Source organism: Pteropus medius, unplaced genomic scaffold, assembly GCF_902729225.1.
Source record: "Pteropus medius unplaced genomic scaffold, Ma_sr-lr_union100, whole genome shotgun sequence".
Lineage (NCBI taxonomy): Eukaryota > Metazoa > Chordata > Mammalia > Chiroptera > Pteropodidae > Pteropus > Pteropus medius.
The window spans coordinates 3,264,950-3,285,535 of NW_024350397.1; the positions used below are offsets into that span (position 1 = coordinate 3,264,950).

Below are 20,586 nucleotides of genomic sequence, written 5' to 3' on the forward strand. Positions count from 1 at the left end.
AGTTATCATTTCCCTTCTAAAGAACTTTCTACAGCAATTCTTTGAGAAAAGAACTGTTGTTGATAAATTTCTTAATTTACTTTCATCTGAAAATGACTTTATTTTACATTCATTCCTAAAGGATAGTTTTGCTGGAGGTATAATTAATTACAGGTTAACAGTTCTTTTCTTTCAGAATTTGAAAAGTGTTCTACCATTTGTCATTTTCACCTATTCATGTTTTGATTTTTCATAATTTCTTTTTCTTTTTAAATAAAAACCTTCATTTAACTCTCTGAACTACTTTATTAAGAAAATTAATTTCATCTGGAGTGAATACAATGAACTAATTCTTAGATTTTTCTCATATCTATAATAGCATTAGAGTCCTTCGAGTGTTTTATTTGGAATTTTGAACAGCACTCATTTTGAGTCAGAGATATTTTATTTGTTTTGTTTTCTCTTAATTCACCCTTTTTTTTCCCCTCCCAACTCTTCCTCCTGTCTAGCAGTTTTGTAATTCCCTTCACCTATATCCAACCGAGGACCAGATATTTATAAACATGTGTGTGTATATAACCTACCTTACTTAGCTATCACATGAACATGTTCCTTCTTTCCAAATTTATAACAAACTTCTTGAGGATAAAGATCATGCCCTAGGCATCTGTATCCATCACAACACCTATACAGTACTGAGCACCAAAAATGTATTCAGAAAATAGCAGTTAAGTTAAATTTCTAATCTGCATTGGGGGCTACAAATCTAACAGACATAAGTCTTATTTAAATCGCTTAAGGTACAGAATTTAATCTTCAATTTTCTTTCCTATACAATAATAATTCATAAAACAGTGGTTCTAGAACATCCTTACCTCCTTGTTCCCACTGTATACAACTCAAACCTCCTCTCCACATACAACTTCTTTGGAAGTACAAGAAACTGCCAAGACCTTCTGATACTTTATCCCAAGTGGCAAATAGTGGCAGAAAATGAGACAATATCACAATGCTGGTTACAGCAGCACCCACTTCCATTGCTGTAGAACTAACTACCCGTTAAGGTTTTGATACAACTCATTCCCTTGCCTCTCTTCTTTCTTTCACCCAGGCATTTCCAGAAGTAGGTTTCCTAATATCTAGCCTATACACCTTCTGACCAAGGAAAGTATAGAAGAAACTCAATAGGAATATTTAGCTATCAGTTAAGTAAAAGTTCCAAATTAGTCCCTACGTAAAGTCATTCTGGAAGCCTCTCCTTTCAGTGGACCCTGACCTAGCAAAAATCACTCAAAAGAAGTTTCATGTTTGATGTCATTACTCCAAAAAATCAAAGTGCTGTGAAGGAAGACAGTGAAACAAAAGATTCCTCTTAACTCAAATGATATTTGAGGTCCTAATAGAAGCTACAATTCAAATTTGTCAAATGGAAAAAGTGTAATACTATGTGTTTAAATTATTTAATTAATATTATAGTAATGAAATATTAGTCTTCTATAGTCTAGATCATTTTCAGTGAAATGAACTTTCAGATTTTTCTTGTTTTAACATCAAAATCATATCTCGTATTTTACAAGCCTACTAGAACCAATTACTGTTATATAATTATCAAAACTGAAAAGTTATATTCCCAAAATATATTCCTATCCTAGCACATAAGATATTACATATTTTGACCATCGCTATCCCTATGATTTTGCCTTTCCAATTTAATCACTAAATATGATTAAATTGTTTTTATACATGGTACCAGTTTTGAAAAGTAATACCTGATGTATTCTTCAACTTCTTTCTGGTACATTTACAAAATAAAAATATTGTTAATCTTACTATGACTACCTCTTTTCTCCTAAAAATTAAAAACAGCTATATTTAGCTTGGAATATTAATTTCTCACTTAAAAGTTTTAATGATACAATTAACTTTGGAAAAGTAAAGTTAGATCATTTCATATATATATATATATATATTTTTTTTTTTTTTTGGAAAATTTAACAAGCAAGCAAACAAAAGAACCCAAATTGCTATGCTATGATTCATAAAATAAGAATACTATAGGTCTCTGAGCACTTGGCACAACTTCAATGTTTAAAGGATAAATAAGGTTTTATCCTCAGAATCAGACCAAAAAGTACAAATTAATAATAATGGAAATTTTAAAAAAACACAAATGTTTTATTAAATTATATTTCATAATTTTAAAGAGCAATAATGTAGAACTTTCAATCCTGATATGTGCGAGGATCAATTTATAGCGTTTTTAAATATATTTTTATTTTGACCTTTCTTCATTCTTGGTACTATTTTATGGTTAACTTTAAATAAAAACACAATGTGACAGTCTACGGCCATGCCAGCCTGAACAAACCCAATCCCATCTGATCTCAGAACCTAAGCAGGGTCGGTCCTGGTTAGTACTTGGATGGGAGACGACCACCACCTAGGAAGACCAGGTGATATAAATTAAAAAAAAAAAAAAAAAAACACAATGTGACAAAACTATGGAAATGATAAAATGAGGAAGGGGGAGGGGGTGAACAGGCAGAGAACAGAGGATTTTTAGGGCAGTGGGTTTATGACATTACAATGATGGATGTAAATCATTACTCTTTTGTCCAAACTTATAGAATGTACAACACCAAGAGTGATCCTTAAGGTAAACTGGACTGGGATGATTATGTGGTGTCAATATTGGTTCATCCTTGGTAAAAATGTATCACTGTGGTGAGTGATGTTGAAAACAGGGAAGGCTACGCATGTGTGGGGGCAGGGGGCATATGAAAAATTTCTATACCTTCCTCTCAATTTTGTTGTAAACCTAAAGTTCTCTAAAAAGATAATCTTTTTAAAAAACCCACAATGTAATAATATCTTCACAATTTCTGCATGTAGAAGATTTTATCATTAAAATATAGAAATTATCTTCATTTACACCAATATGTTAGGCTGCAAATAGTATTTTAAAAAAAACAAACATGTTATCTAAATGTAAATTTTAATATGACTTCTAATCTAGAAAGTATTAATTTAAATAACAAAGTGGTTAAAGATAGAAATTTTTTTTTCCCCTGCTGGACAAAAAAGAAAGTATCAATGTAAAATGCATGATGAAGTGTCAAAATGCTTATTTGAAGATCTGACAAGGATTTTTTAACTACAAGAAACTTCTATGGTTGTACTATCTGATAGTCAAATTAACCAAAAGAACAATATTTCCTTTATCCCTTCTCCCCCTAACCCCCACCAAGTTTTCATTATAGCAACCTGCATTGTTCCTTGAGACCATAACATTTTAAAAGTTGTCAGTTATAACAGAGCTCTTTCATTACTGGCTCAACAGATTCACAAGGCGTGTTCTTAGAAATCAACTATAGGCCACATATCTTATTCTACTGCTATCGAGCCTTATAATTTCATAAAATAATTGGAGGCCAGATAATACTCACATAAAAAAAATCACTAAAAGCACTAGTTTACTAGTGTTTCCTAACCCTCAATTTAGTAACCTTTGATGATTTTTTTCTACATCCATGTATATTTATTTATACTAGTAATACTTTTCTTTAAAATGACTTATTTTGGGGAAAACAAATTTCTTTAAAAACTAAAGTCTGTCTGGTAATTAATATCACAGATATGTCTGCTAATCATAGCTGTTTTCTAAAATATTAAGATAATATACCAATTAAAATTTAAATGTTTGCTCACATATCATTTAAACTCAACCCTGGTATACTTGTCTAAAAATAGATACCCAGTGACAACCTAGAAGATCTTATCACATGCTGCCTATCTCAGCCAATAACCAACTGAATTATAACACATTTACATACAAGAATAAACTTGAATATTGAGATGCTTTTCTTTCTAAGATTAAATATAAGACCAACTTCATGTAGAAAACTCAATATATTCAGAATAAGTAGATATAAGATGGCATTATTGGCAATGAGGGGATGCTTATTTCCAGGAATAACAAAAACACCAATTTCGAGTTAAAGCAAAAGAATTTTTGGATAGGAATAATCAATACTATATAGCAAAGGAAATGCACATTTTAGAAAAATTTAGCCAGTCACAGGATTCTCAAAGGATTCTGAAAGAACGAGTCTTGCTGCTTTTTAGAAGTTGAATAAAATTTTAAAAATAAATCTACTGAAACCATTTTCATATTATTTCACCTACTATTTTTAAATGGTAATTGAGTGTTAAGGTTTATCATTACCTTTGGCAATTCCCATTCCGACCTAGATCCATCGGCACTGTAGTAATATTGTCTACCTTGATCGTCAACATGCTTGAGCCACTATAAAAACAGAACAGGTGTTACTTTTTAATTTAAGTAAAAGTGAGTTTAGGCTTATACAAACACAGATATTAATATTATTCTTATGAGTTTTATTCTACTTGCTCAAGAAAATGGCAAAAAAACAAAATTAGCAACCTTGCATTTTAAGTTTGGTAAGAGTAAATAAACTCATTATTAAATGTAAGTCTATTTTCTCTTTTCTCCAAAGTCAAGAAGCGGTTCAAGCACTACTTAGCATAACAAGAAATAGATAACATAAAGTATACACAGATACATATGCACTGAACTCGGGGTTGAGAAATTAACAAAAGAGGATTTTTCTTCAATCTTTAAGTATTAAAAACTACTGAAAAATTTAAATCAAATTTCATGCAGCCAACACAGCTTACTCAATATGATTTAAATAACAGTAACAACAAAATACTTTACATAACATAATACAGAAACTCTGAGGGGGAAAAAGACCAAATATTGCTCATACAAACATATCATCTTGATTGTAAAATATATGAATACTGCCGTTTCCTTATGTTATAGTATCAAAAAATTAAAGCAGAAATGAGGGATAGAAGCCTACCTCCATTCACTCCCAAGGGCCTATTCTTTAAACCAGCACAACCAACCAGTTACCTTCTCTGATGATACAAGATGTAATACACACATAAAATTTCAATATACATTCTCAAAGTAGTTAATTAATCATAAAATACTAGATTCATGGTTTGTTTGTTTTTTAAATAACCTGGTTATAAAAGGGAGTATAGGAAGTGAAGTGGTATATCATAATGGCATATTGAGAAAACTGTTCCCAAAAATCTATTCTCCAAGAAAAATACAGTCGGCCCTTTGTATCCATGGATTTCACATCCACATATTTAACCAACTGCAGATCAAAAATACTGCCCCCCCCCGCAAAAAAATCCCAGAAAATTCCAAGCAGCAAAACTTGATTTGCCACATACTGAGCACTACACTGATTCCATGAGAATGAAATGATGTGTAAGCACACCCTTCTGAAGCCTGTATGCAAATACTATGCTATTTTATATAAGTGACCATCCTTGGATTATGGTATCTGCAAGGGAAGAGTAGGGGCAGGGGCCTTGGACCAATCTCCCACGGATAGAGGGATGACTGTATAAAGAAGTATGTTTATTGAAGGAGTCTAAACAGAACGATACTCAACAGGTCTACTCTTAAAAAGGTCTGTGGTAAGCAGGTTCTGACACCGTAAAAATCACTGTAATTGTAAGCAGTTTAAAACCATGAATCAATAGTTAGACTGAGTTTTCATGTTGTCAACTGACATGATTACAGAATTACAATGAAGAATACTTCCATGAGTTTTAAAATACTACTAAAATTTCAGTACACAACAATTTTATGAGAGGATTTGGTCAAGAAAACTAGATGAGAAAAAAAGAAGGTACCTTTTCATTAGTATAGTCACTGGTATATAAGGTATGCCCACGGTCATCCAACTCTTCTGACCAACCCCTTGGAGGAGAACCACACTGACTATCTGACTGGCTGTGACAACTGCTGTGGTAGTTTTCTTCTGATGAAAGAAGCTATAAATAGTCAGAAACATAAGGATTTTTCTTCTTTGAATAATATAAATATGCAGCAGTTGAAAATCTAAGAGACTGGCTATAAGTACTAAAATATCTTGACTATATTTGAATATTTAATTTTCAAAACAAATTAGTCTTTTAAATGGTACACTGTAAATGCTGAGGTGAAATTAATAAGTTACTTTATCACATTAATGCAACTCTAGAAAAGTTCACCATAATAAAAATTGAAAACAATGTTTTCAAACTGAGAGATAGAATGCTACCTCTTATTTAATGCTGGTTTTGAACTGAAATCCAGTTTAAAAAGACAGAGGTGCGCATGTGTATACAAGTCTATGTGTAAGCAAAGAAAGTGATGAGGACACTCCAATAGACAGCATCTTTAAAGTTCTCACCTATGTATCACAAGTTCCTAGCCAAATGCCTAGCAAACAGTGCTCAATACAAATATCTTGAACTATTTTTAAAAAGTGTGTGGGAGGCAGCAGGGTAGAAAAGATACTTGCTTTGTAACACTATATTTTATGTTCTAATTTATTGGCAAGTTTCCCTAAAGCACCCAACCAAATGCTTATTAAAGAATTGGAAACTAAACTTCAAAACAAGAAAAAATGAGAAAATTCAGAAACAATACAGAGAGATTAAGAAATTCAGTAAAGAAATAATTTAGGCATGCCTTTACTTAAGAAAGCATGATAAACTTGACATATGAGAGAAACAAATAAAATATTTTTTTATTTAAGAAAATTTTTTATTTTTAAGAAAATTTAACAATTTCTGCTTTTTCAAATGAGAGGCACCATATGCGACTAAGTAGCAATTTGCTGGCAGTACTGGGACTTCATTCATTCCACAAATATTTACTGGGTTAACTCTCACATGCAAATGACCCTCCCAGGGTCACTTTCAGATGAAACAGTTTCTACAATTAAATCTTATTTGATCAGACTATTTTCTACCACCATAATTTGGTCTGAAACACTAAAATGGGTTAGATTCTAAATGTTGTAGAAGACATAAACAGCCTAATATTAATATGTTCACAAAGGCTGACAGAGACAACATTGCAGAAGCCCTGCACAAAGTGAGCTATATGTTTTATATCAGTAATATTTTTTAAAAATGAAAAGCCTAATTTAAAAATCAGGGGTTTGTTTTTATTTAATTGAGACCACTTAAAATGTAAGCTCAGATAAGAGAAGTGTAATAACATCTTTTAGAAATGGAATAAAAAAGGCACTCTAATTAGTTACATTAATTTAAGAAACACTAAATTATTTTCTCATAAATATGACTTTCTATTTGACAAAATGCTCACAATTTCTCAATTTTTGAGCAGTAAAGATGTTCCCTTGTGCCATGAAAAGTAACCTCCAGTATCCTGATATATTTTATTATTCTAATAAACCAGAAGTATCTTTAAGATCTTGATATTTACTGCCAGAAAAAAAAGCCATTTAAGGACAAGTAAATAAAAATTAAGATTATTTTCGGCACACGTTCTCCAAATGTTAACTGCTCTATACTTAGTAACTGCATTCAGCAGGGTATCTGGCTCAGTAACTTGGGGGTATATATTCTACAGCAAATGTAGCCTAGTAGACATATAAGGGGAGTATACAGATGTTCCATTTACAGAAGAATGACAGGCAGACACCAACTGATCATCTGGATAAAAACAGTTTAACATACTACATAAAAAAAATTTTTTTAATCATTAATGAGCAAGAGGTTAGTTAAGAAATACTCAGAGGTCAAAAACTAAGTAGAAGCAAGAATCCAGGAAAAAAAGCAGAATAAAAAGACCAGCTTTCTCCTTAAAAGTATTTGCCCAACTGCAAACTAGAACACTGTTTTCAAGGCCATGCAGTATCGGGGAACAGGACTCAGGACCACCAAAGGCAAGGAGTGTAAAAGGATACTCCACGATACAGAGCTGGGAAACCCAAAGAATTATACCTGAGATTAAACTAGAAAGAACTTTTGTCCCTTTACTCCACACTAAGGAAATCACAGGAATCTTCTCCAATTATCAGGGGTGGGGAAATTCCTATTCACAAGTCCATCTTCATGCAATACAAATTACTACTACCTAACTGACCTGTAAAAACTAAAGCTTAAAATTTAGTTTCAAATGTTCATAGAATACTAGTTTAGGAATTCCTAGGCACTTGGCAAAAACAAAAGCAAGCCCTCTGTGAAGGTGCAAACTTCCAATCCTAGCATTAAAGGCTTCCTTCCTATATATGAATGTTCAAAAGCTATAATCTCACATTAATACACACACACACACACACACACACACGAAATAACATACTAATGACAGTCAGCAGAAAAAGAGATGGCATAATCAGACTCTCAAAGACTTTACATGCTAGAATTATCAAAAATAAAATATAAGACTAAAGAAAGTTATGACAAATAAATGCAATAAACAAGTGGTCCTTCACCGGATCTTTCATTGCAGGAAAAAAACTATAAAGAAGATTACTTGACAAGTAAAAAACACAGAATATTAACTTTATTAAATAATAGACCAGTATTAATTTGTGTGTGTGTAATAAATATATCTGTCACCAAAAATATATGTATTTATATTTACATATATTTATATGTGGTTTTGCTAGAAAACGTATACTTAAAAGAATAAAATAATTATGCTGTCTGCTCCAAATGGTTCAGAGAAAAATTACTGGAGAGTAGAGAGAATGAAGAAAGAAATAAAGCACATGTGGCAAAGTATTAACAATTGGTAGATCTAGATGAAAGGTATCTAGTATATGGATGCTTACTATACTATTCTTTCTAGTTTTTTTGTAGGTTTAAAACATCTCAAATTCATAAGATGAGGAAGTTCCCCTAAACGAAAAATAACACCTTTTTTTAAAATTCAAGGATTGGTTTAATATCAAATAAAAAAAGTAGATGAAGAGAAAAATAGTGAACAGAAGCTACATCTGGAAATTGCTGAGAATAAGCAGAGTGACAGAGATAAAAATTTTAAATATAAGAGAAATCAAGAGACATGACAAAAGAGTGAACGGATTAAACATTCATCTACTCAAAGTTCCAGAATGAGATGCAAGAGAAAATGAGACAGCAGCTATATATAGATAATGGCTAAGAATTTCTCAGAACTGATCAAAGACAGGACTCCTCAAATTCAGGGTTCCCAACAAAGCTCTGGCAGGAAACAGAAACATACCTTCATCTAATCACATCATAGTGAAATTACTGATAGATCTTAAAAGCTACCAGCAAGAAGAGCCAAGCTACCCTTTAAGGAAAGACAATCAGACTGCAAGCTGAATTTTCATCATCAATAATGGAAGCTTGAAAACATGAGAATAAAATCTTCAATAAACTAGGAAAAAAGCAAACAAGTAAACATTCAACTTAGATCTGTATACGTAGTAAAGATATTCTTCAAATCACTCAAAGAATGAAATAAATTTCCAGATGAACAAAAAACTAAGATTCTATCACTAACAGAACCTCACTAAGGAAATTCAAAAGTACTTAAGACAGTAAAGTTAACCAAGATAATCTAATTTGCATAAGAAATGTGATAGAAGGAAGTAGTAAATAGGATTAAAGAGTTACCATATAAAACAACAATATGGGAGCTAAAAACAGAAATAAAAGATAACAATGGTACAACAGCATGCATCGTTCTTGTAGGGCTTTAAGGAGCAAGAAGATACCGATTAACTTTAGACTTTGATAGTATGCATGTTAAAATTTCTAAGGTAGGGTTTCTACACAGCAGCACTATTGACATTTAGGACCAGATAATTTTTTGTTGGGGGAGCTGCCCTGTGTATCACAGGATGCTCACCAGCATCTCTGGCCTCCAACCACTATATGCCAGTGGCACTCTCCCAGCTGTAACAACCAAAAATGTCTCCATATTGTCTAACACCAGGAGGCAAAACTGTCCCCAGTTGAAAACCTTTGTTCTAGGGTAACCATCAAAATAATAAACTTCTAAGTTAAAATGGAAGACTCCACTAAAATAAAAACATTGAGATATGCTTTAAAAGACCTAAACCCACAAGAATAGGAAGAACACAAAAAGAGACAACAGTCACAAAACTCAAGAAGCTTTTTCCAAAGCAGATGAACAAGAAAGCAGAAGCTAAACTGGTAGGGTAAGGAGTAGAGTTGTGGAGGAAAGATGAAATCCAACAAATTTATAGAGCAGATTCTTCAAGTGGCTCAGGAACTGACAGTATTACGTATTCCTGAAACTGGGGGGTGAAGGCAGAGGTATAAAATGAGGACCACAATTGCCAGAAAGCCCTTCCTTCATACCTGGCTGCTAGGTATGCACCCCTGCCTTATCTTAGCAGAAGTACAGGGATTTTTCCCTCTGAAGAGGGATCAGTTAAGACTCTGAGTTAGAAGATAACAAGCACAACTGAGACATGGGTAGCAAACAGAAAGAGGGAAGACTGAGGAATTATGTACAAACTAAATGCCAACTACCAAAACCTTGGCAGCCCTTACTTTGTAGACAGAAGATTTTAAGACTTCTGTGGAAACTCGATTAGTCCAAAAGACCTAATGGTTCTAACATTGGGGACTCCCCAAAAATCAGCAGACCCAGATGCCATAAAGTGAAATTCAAAGTGCCTTGCAATTGTGAGAAAAAAATGATTTCCAACCTAGAATTCTATACTCAGGCAACTAGCAATTAAATATAAGAGCAGAATATAGACATTTTCAAACATGATGTCTCAAGTTACTGGAAGTTGTGCTCCACCCACTTTGGAAACATGTTTTTACACAATTTGTGCAGAGACTAGATACATAAATCTGAGGATCTGATATACAAATCACTCTCATTCATTTATTGAAATTGAAAGCTAAGAAACCTGTCGCTAAAAGTTCCTGTGTCTACTTTAAATTCCTTTATCCTATAATTTAGCCCTTTCCCTAGTTTCCCCAAATTATAACATTTTACTTTATTGTTAATATGCAGGATAATTTATTTTCAAATCTTTCTAAATCTATAATTCAAGTAATTTTCTTAATATTTTTCTTCTAATAGTAACCAGAATCAATTTCTCTCACTATTCAAAATCTTATTCTTAACACTAAAGGTACAAGTTATCACCAACCAAAGCTATAAATAATCAACTGAAAAAGAGGACAAGAAGAGGGGTTATTAACTATGAAAATCTTTTAGATTCTACTAAATACGGGATGTGTTATCTGATTTTTTCATCTCCTCCCTAATTAGAATTGTTTTTATTGTACAAGTCAGCTGCTTTTTATAAGAGCAGGGTATCCTGTGCAGGTGCAGGGCCCCAGTCTATTAAACAGTAGGATTTAAGAGTATTCTAGCAATCCTATCCAAGATTCTCCTGCATATCTAAACAGACCCAAGGAACCTCTACTGAACTCTGAGATGAGTGTTTCTCAAAATATAGCTGGACAATTCACTGCACCACTCTTTAAGAAGTGTGGAAAAAGGTGAAATCAAGGGGGCTGAGGAGAGATACTACGAACACTTGTTAGAGAACAGAATGACATTAAAGCAAAATGTCAGACTTAAGGATGGTCCATGTGTAGCAAAGGAATTATACTTATTTCCCCTACATAAAAATAAAAAGCATGTGATGACATTAAAGAATTAAAAATTAATTAATTAAAATAAATAAATAAGACCAAGATCTCCCCCCCGCAAAAAAGAAAAAACTTAAAATAAAAAGTGATCTTGTACTAACAAAAAATTAAGAAGTATCTTGATGGCTATACCAAACCAATAGAGAAGAGTGCCTGTTTTAATTAGTTAAATGATTTTGTTTTTATGTATCTGGCTAAGTCATATCATATTTTTTTTTCCTTCTTTTTCTAAAAAATGTCACTGCTTGGGCAATAACAACGATTGAATTAGTATTGACTAGCACATTAGCACGTGGGGGAAACCACTGGCACAAAGCAACTTTAATCCAGTTAATTCTGGAGCTGGTAAGCATACTACAAGGTGAGCTATTGTCTACTAGTTATAGAGATTAGGAAGTAACTAGCATTAATATAATAAAACTTAGAAAGAAGATTTTTTCCAAATGTTCTACCATTTCTATACCAAGATACAAACCTATTCATTCCTTTTGTCTTTGAATAACGAAAAGAGAGAATGTTTGGTAACTCACTGGTCGATTCCTTGATTACTCATACCTCTTGATCTCCTGGACTTTGGAAATCTCCTTTGCTGAAGCTTGTATCCCGAGTCCACCGAGGGGGTTTCCAGGTTCTTTCCTGTGTTCCTCTGTTATAGTAATAACAACGCCCTGAACTATCTTTATGAGTTTCCCATTCTCCATTAATCTGAATTGCTGGGCTCCCAGGAAGCGGGGGGAGAGCAGACTGGGATATTTTCAGTTCTTGTAGATTAGCATAGACGGGAGAATCTGGACGTCCTTGATTCGGAGGTGTCGTTGCCTGTGAAAAATTTTGAAGATTCATGTATAAACTGGCATAATCTTTATAAATTAAAATTAAACAAAACATGAAATTTATAAACATAGATACTAACATTCATTTTAAAATACATACAGGTATACGTATCCTTTCTAATGAAGTAACAATTTAAGTTTTAATATTCATATTTTTACTGAAAAAACTTAAAGATTCAAATATACTCCAAAGTGTGATTAATAACTTTCCCTCATCCTGAAAGAATACGTGACTAGAAATAAGGAGTTATGAGTTCTACTCCAAGATCTGGCACTAACAATTTGTATTATATCACTTCATCTCTTTGAAATTAAATTTTTAAATCTCTGTAAATGAGAAAATTAGATTAAACAACCATAGGTCTTCTCTGGCTCTAAAATTCTATGATTTTAGAGAATTTTTAAAATATAAAAAATCTTAGAGGACCTCAGCATTTATACAGAGAATTATCAACTTTTATGTTAGAAGTTCTAATATTAAACTAGAAATATAAATGAAAGATAAAAAAGATATATTACTTCAACTAAGAATTTACTACACCCTATTCCTTCTCAGCAGTCATAAACAAATCATTTAATCTCTTCCTAGTTTTCATATTTGTGAATTTCCTAACAGGGGAAAAATAAGAATGAGCAGTAACTCTGAAATGCATGCTTAATCTTAAACTGCCTTTTTTTTTTTTAATGTCTCACTAGATGTCAGTCAAGAGCAGAACACTCTCCACACAATTTGTATAAAGACACTGTAAACTGTAATAAGTTAGAAGTCTAGTTACTGGGGGGGAAAGCACACATCTGAGAACACCGCTTTATCCTGTGTATTCATATCTGTGTATTTTTCCTTTTACAACAGGGTTTCTCAACCTCAGCACCATTAGCCTTTTGGGACACATCACTCCTTGCTGTGGGAGGCTACCCTGTGCACTGCAGAATGTTTATTAGCTTCTCTGGCCTCTGCTCACTAGACAATAGTGGCATTCCCCTGACTGTGACAACTAAAAAGTCTCCCCACATTGCCAAATGTCCCCTAGGGACAAAACTGTCCCTGATATAGAACCACTGCTTTGCCATATAAAACCTCAGCGTTAATCTATTAAGTCTACAAATTCAATGTAATCTTCAGCATGTAGTATAGTCAGTACACCGTAGTACTTAATGAAATTTGTTGAATGAATGAACAAACATGTGAATCCTTAAAGACTACAAACATATATGCCCAATTAAAAGTAAAATTCAAGGACTTGGAACTGGATACACATGATAAAGTGAGAGGAAACTAGAAAACATCCACATTTCTAGTTTGGAGAAAAAGATGGACAGTTGTATCACCACCCAAGACAGAAATTATCTAAAAATGAATTGAGTGTCAAGTACTCAGTGAGGTGATAATATTACAATTATGAATTTAAAAAGTCTTGAATTCTCAGACCTCATAATATAGTAAAAGTGTAACAAAAAATCATTTCAATGCATAATAGACACAATGCTAGAGCTACACATGAGCTACTATGGGAGCAAAAAAGTAGAGAACTTGAAACAAGTGACTAAGCCTTAGAAATTATATAAAAGTTAGCCAGGTAAAAGCTGGGGATGCAGGAGGCAGCAAGAACAAAAGTTTGGAGAAGAAGAAGAAGAAAAAAGGCATGGTATAGTCAGAGAATGAAGCTGACTCACAGAATAGGTAAAAGGAGCAGCAGGATAAAGATTAAAGGAGAAGCAAAGGACAGAAAGAGACGTTTGCCATGTTAAAAAAGCATAGACTTTACTTAGTACCATTTAGGGAACTAGTGAAGACTTTAAGACAGAAAGTACATTCTGATTTAAAATTTAAAAATAGTACAGATTTTAAAGGGACATAACTAGAGGCCGAGATCAGTTAGGTTAGTACAGACGGTAAAGAAAGCTGCAATAAAATAACAGTAGGAATGGAGAAGCAGGACTGGATTCAAGAAATAATTATAAGGTTAAATTAACATGCAGATTGTATCTTTGTTTATGTGAAGCATATTTTTTGTATGTGTTTTTAATCATACATTAAGTAATGTCAAGATGAAGAATAAGATAAAAAGAGGAGCAAAAAGGAGACCATTTAGAGTGTATTAAGTTAATGGGTCTTTAAAATATTCAGATGAAGATGCTTAGACTGTTATATAGACTGGGAGCTCAGTACAGAAATCAGGGCTAAAAATTAAGTGTAAAAGTCATCACCATATAGGTGGAGCCAGTAACTTACGACAGTACACAATGAGAGGAGGAGAAAAACAGAACCCTGGAGAATACTAAGCAGTTGCTTTACAAATTAAAACTAGAATACAGATACACGATTAGCACAGGGTCTGGTATGGTGATCACTACTGTTGTTATTAAGTATTACTGCAATTAATTAAGGTGCCAGACAAAGTAAGAGAGGATCTAGTAAAGGAGAAGAAAGAAAAGTCAGAAGTAGATGGTGTAACAGGAAAAGACAGTCTTTAAAAGTCAACAAGGAAAATTTCAAAAAAGAGGAAACTTGACGGTACTAACTCAAAGACTTCAATATAAGGACTCTGAAACCAATCACTAGATTCAGCAATTAATAAATAATTAAAAGACTTCAGCTTCTAGCCATGAAGATCCAAAATTACCTTCCTTCTATAAACAACCAGAAAAGTGAATAAAATACAGAAAACAGGTATTTTCAGGCATTGTCCAACAAGCAGCATAGGACTGTGATCCCTGAGAGAAGAAACGAAGGCAGTGGGCCCTGCCACTCCCAGGCTTTTTCCCTAGAGGTAGTTTCCAGAAAGCAGCCCAGGGAGGGGAAGCCCAAGCACAGTCTCGCAAGCTCAGTGAGTGAACAGGACAGAGAAACAGACTTATAGTTATTACTTAAGGAACAAAGTAAACAATACGAGAAATGAAATTAGGTAAATATCAAACATGCAAAAAGGAAAAGGAGAGGGAATGGTCTCTAATTTTTTAAATCAGGGAATCTTCAAACTTTGTTGGTATTCTTCAAAACTGATGTATCAAGAAATCGTGGTGAAAGTATATGCGAAAAAAAGAGATATAACAGTAATTCTAAGAACAATATATAATTTGAAGAAATGTATTGACAATGAATGAATGGGAAAACTTTAATATTTCACATTTTCACTTTCCACTAGTTAAATTTTTCAGTGGATGGTCATTTAAAATGTTGTTCATTTGTTTTTTAGAAACACTTTCTAGTAGACATAACAACTTTCTTTTCAAGTTCCAGTCAAGATGAAGAAGAAATTGCTGTGCTTGCCTCCTCTCATGACCACATCAAAATTACAACTAACTATAGGCAACCATCAAGGAGAACTGCCTGAAGTCTAGCTGAACAGAAAGAAGTCTTATAACTATAGATATATACAAAAGTAGCCACATGAATTTAAAAAGTCTTGAATTCTCAGACCTCATAATATAGTAAAAGTGAGACTGAGACTGGTCCCATGCCCACAAGTGGCAGTTAAAAATCGGGAGGAACACCTCAACTGTAGAAGTCTCCACTGAAAAGCAAGGGTGCCCAGCTTAACATCAGTGCCAAGGAGAGAAGTCCCCATAACTTTTGGCTGTGAAAACCAGCAGAGACTGTGGCTGAGTGAGAAAGAGGGCTGCAGAAGTCCCAGAAAGTCCTCTTAAAGGCAAACACAAACTTATTTACTAACTCACTTGCTCTGAGCTCCAGCACTGAGGCAGCAGACTGAAAGGTGCCAAAAAAGGAAGAGAACTGCCTCGCTTCAGGGCAAAGGCTGGAAGGCTGCTTTCTCCCAGACAGAAATGCTGGCAGAACCCATTGTTCCTTTGTCGCCATTGTTCCTTTGTCAAGTCCGCCCCACTCCCAGGGTACAGACACAGGCAGGCGCCATATCTGAGTCTCAATCAACCTGGGCAACACCATTTGCCCCGCTCTGGTGATTCCCTGAGACCCCGCCCCACCCAACTTGCAGGCCCACCCAAGCCTCTTGGTTCATGCGGCAGACTTTCCTAAAATCTATCAAAGCTTCACAAAACCAAAACAAGCAGCATCTGGCTCAGCATGCTCCATACCTCTTGCCAAGCAGCCCTAAGCCCAGCATTAGCGGCAGCTGGCCTTGGTTTGCAACTTCACCTCCTCCAGGCACCTCCAAGCCCAGCACAAGCGGCAAGATCACTCTGTCACTCATACCAAGTGGCCCTGGGCAGGGCACAGGCAGTGGCTGACCTTGGCCTGGAAGAGAGCCCCTCCCAAGAGGCCCCAGAACTAATATATCTGGTAGCCAAATTCAGATAACATGAGAGCACCACCCAACCACCTCTACAAACGACACACACAAAGGGCAGACTGGGCACTATCAGAATCACACGAAAGTAAATCCTGCTCCCTAGGGTCATCAACTGTATAACAGCTCCTTCACTGTAGACACAGCCACCCTCAGCCTGAGAGTCAACCCCCCCACCCACGCACTGATCTGCAAACAGCAACCAAGGCTCAACCACCATAGGAGGGCACACACAATGCACACAAGGGACACACCTGAAGAGCTGGCTCAGGTAACTGGGGAGACTGCACCACTGGGCCCCACAAGACAACAACTATATAAGTCTACTCTACTAAGACCAGGAAACATAACAGTTTAACCTAATACATAGAAACAAACACAGGGAGCAGCCAAAATGGGAAGACAAAGAAACATGTTCCAAATAAAAGAAAACAAAGTGCCACAAAACAAACAACAACAACAAAAAACTAAATAGACAAGCAATCTACCAGATGCAGAGTTCAAAACACTGGTCATAAGAATGCTCAATGATCTCAGTGAGTACTTCAACAAAAAGATAAAAAACAAAAATGGAGACAGAAAACATAAAGAATCAGTCAGAAATGAAAGATTCAATAAGTGAAATAAAAAAGTACATTAGAAGGAATCAACAGTACATGAGATGAAGCAGAGAACCAAATCGGCAATTTGGAAGATAAGGTAGCAGAAAACACCCAATCAGAATAGAATCTAAAAAATTAAGAACAGTTTAAGGGGCCTCTGGGACAACATCAAGTGTAACAACATTCGCATCATAGCGGTACCAGGAGGAGAAGAGAGCAAGAAATTAAAAACCTACTGGGAGAAATAATGAGAGAAAACTTCCTTAACCTGCCGAAGGAAAAAGACATAAAAGCCCAGGAAGCACAGACAGTCCCAAACAAGATGAATACAGAGACCCATATCTAGACACATCGTAATTAAAATGCCAAAGGTTAAAGACAAAGAGAGAATTTGAAAAGCAACAAGAGAAAAGTATCTAGTTACCTACAAGGGAGCTCCCATAAGATTGTCAGCTGATTTCTCCACAGAAACTTTGCAGGCCAGAAGAGATTGGCAGGAAATATTTGAAGTGATGAAAAAAAAGCAAGGACTTACAACCAAGATTACTCTACTCAGCAAAGCTATCATTTAGAATTGAAGGACAAATAAAGAGCTTTCCAGATAAGAAAAGTTCACCACCACCAAATCAGTATTACAAGAAATGTTAGAGTGACTTCTTTAAGAAAAACAAAAAGTTCAAATATATGAATAACAAAATCGCAATAACTACCTATCTATCAACAATTACTTTAAATGGAGTAAACAATCCAATCAAAGACATAGGGTGGCTGAATGAATAAGAACACAAGACCCTTACATATGATGCCTATAAAAGACTCACTTCAGATCCAAAGACACACAGAAAGTAAAGATATGGAAAAAGATATTTCATGAAAATGCAAACAAACGATAAGCTGGAGTAGCAATACATACTTATATAACACAAAATAACTTTAAAGCAAAGGCTATATCAATAGACAAAGAAGGACCCAGTAATCTCACTTCTGGGTACTTATTGAAACAAACCAAAAACACTACTTCGAAGGGACATGTGCATCCATAGGTTCATTGCAGCATTATTTATAATAGCCAAGATACGGAGGCAACCTGGCTGTCCACCAATGGATAAATGGATAAAGAAGAGGTGGTGTGTGTATATATATATATATATATATATATATATATATATATATATATATATATATATATATATATATATATAGTCAGAAGTACCGTAATATATGTATGATATCATCTGGGTACTGGGTTTACTGGGGTGATCACTTTGTAAGTTATATAAATGTCCAATCACCATGCTGTACAACTGAAACTAATAATATAATATTGTATTGATGCAGAAAAGATCCAAAATTAGACTGGCAAGAAACCAAGCAGCACTTGGAGAGTTGGAGAACTCAAGTTTATTACACCAGCGGTCTCAGAGGAGCTAGCGTTCTGAAGATCTGGGCCTGGAGCTCAGTTGCAACATTCCTTTATGGGCCCTTTCTGACAGGGCTGATTGTTTAATTTGTCCTCAGACCATTACAAAGTGGGAGAAGTTGCTATAGTTGCAGGTAGTTACACTGCGTTACAAAGGGTGGGAGTTGCTATGGGTTACCGGTAGTTACAAAGTGTTACAAAGCGCTGGAAGTTGCTAGGAGGTACAAACAGTTACATTTGTTGCTTAGATCAAACAAAAGGGAAAATGAGTCTTTAGTCAATTTCCAGTACAGCCCATGCAGAAAGCATATTTACAGAAGCAGAGGAGAGCTGATTAGCCTTTTGAATAAAAATTCCTCTTCAGTATGTCAACTGTAACTGAAAAAGGAAAAATAAGGTAATCCTCACAAAATATTTAACACGCACATACAGAACCTTTGTTTTCTTAATTTAACTCCACACTTAAAATCGGCCTAAACTTTCAGTTTCCAAAGTGTGTGGGAAGAGACAGAAGATGACTTGGCATCTCTGGCAAAAAGAAACTGTCTATATTTATTACCAATGGCTCAAATCACTGAGAAAAATTCAATGGAATTACCACTGATTGATCGCTAACAATTTTCCTCAAGAACTCTCGAAAATATAAATTCTTGGTAGGAAAACTACTTAGCATAAAATATCAATCTAATTTTTACATACTTACAAAATATGTTAACTACAATAAGGGATGGTTAAGTGATTAAATACCACTTTCTCTAGTGAACCAAAATGTGTTTAACAAACACTCAATGCTGGTGAAAGTATAATGTAACAACTTTAGTTTACTGTTGGTAATTTTAATTAGTTGAACCTTTTTGGAAAATGGTTTGGCAGTATGTTTCAAAAGCTTTTAGGATCTTGATCAAAGGAGGCAGAGGAATCTCAGATGTAGAAAAAATTTTCCCAGCAAAAATATTCATTCAAATGTTATTTATCAGAAATAGATTAGGAACAATCTAAATATCCAGCAGAGAAATAGTTAATAATGATACACTACTACACAAGCACTGAAAATGCTAATGATTTTTTACTAACACGATAAATTATGAGATTTATGAGAAAAGCAGAATATAAAACTGCTTCTAACTTCCAATTAAATTCCAACTAAAAATTTATAAGTATAAAGAAAAACAAACTAAAACATTATCAGTGTCTTCTGGATAATGGGATTATGTATGATTTTTTTTCTATGTGCTTTATTTTCCAATTTTATTACAATGAGAATTATTACCTTTAGAGTTTGATTAGGATAAGAATCTCGGGCAACTGCCTAGTCCACTGACTCATAAAAGTGACAACAATAGTATTGACGCTATTTAAAATAGTGTTTTTTAAGGGGTGGTAAATGGATCATCTATATCAGATTCATCTAGGGGTGCTTTTAAAATTCTTGGGTCGTATCCCAGAGTTACTGGGAGTGGATGGTAGTGGGGGGTAGTAGGCAAGAATCTGTATTTTTAAGTACCCTATGTAATTTTTATATATACTATTGTTCGGAAGATACTAATAGAACTCTATCTTCCTGGCTGAATAAGTTTGTATTATAAAAAAATACAAACACTTAAAGACCATTCTGAAGTCAATACCACCAGTTGCTTCTTACTCTGCAGATAAGTCAAAGGAAGAAGAGTTAAAATAATCATCCACAAAAAGAAGTATTTCTAATATATAAATCAAATAAAAATGTTTTCTAATATTTATAGGACTTAAGTATTATGCACTTAAATGAACAATCTTGTGCATGAACTGTAACCAACAAAAATAACTAGATTTTTCATACCAAAAAGAAATCTTTAAAAAGAGAAAAAAAAGTTAATTTTATAGGCCATATCTGTCATTAATTAATAACTGAATTGGGACCAGTACCTTTGTACATGACCCAATTTTATATTTAAAAAAAGACTTGGCCTGTTCCACTTTATCTATAC

General features: G+C 34.2%; 1 protein-coding gene across 7 annotated transcripts in view; it reads right to left on the minus strand.

Moving 5' to 3' along the window:
* Positions 1-20,586, minus strand: part of ARHGAP12 (Rho GTPase activating protein 12) — a 115,350-nt gene that overhangs the window by 41,579 nt on the left and 53,185 nt on the right. For 3 of the 7 annotated variants that reach the window (XM_039839748.1, XM_039839749.1, XM_039839751.1), the window contains exons 4-6: positions 12,052-12,315; positions 5,719-5,859; positions 4,205-4,285 (exon numbers count right to left, since the gene is read on the minus strand). In XM_039839748.1, the coding sequence (XP_039695682.1) occupies positions 4,205-4,285; positions 5,719-5,859; positions 12,052-12,315 (486 nt within the window). The remainder of the gene's footprint in view (positions 1-4,204; positions 4,286-5,718; positions 5,860-12,051; positions 12,316-20,586) is intronic. The other 4 variants (XM_039839752.1, XM_039839753.1, XM_039839750.1 and 1 more) reach the window with 2 other exon arrangements.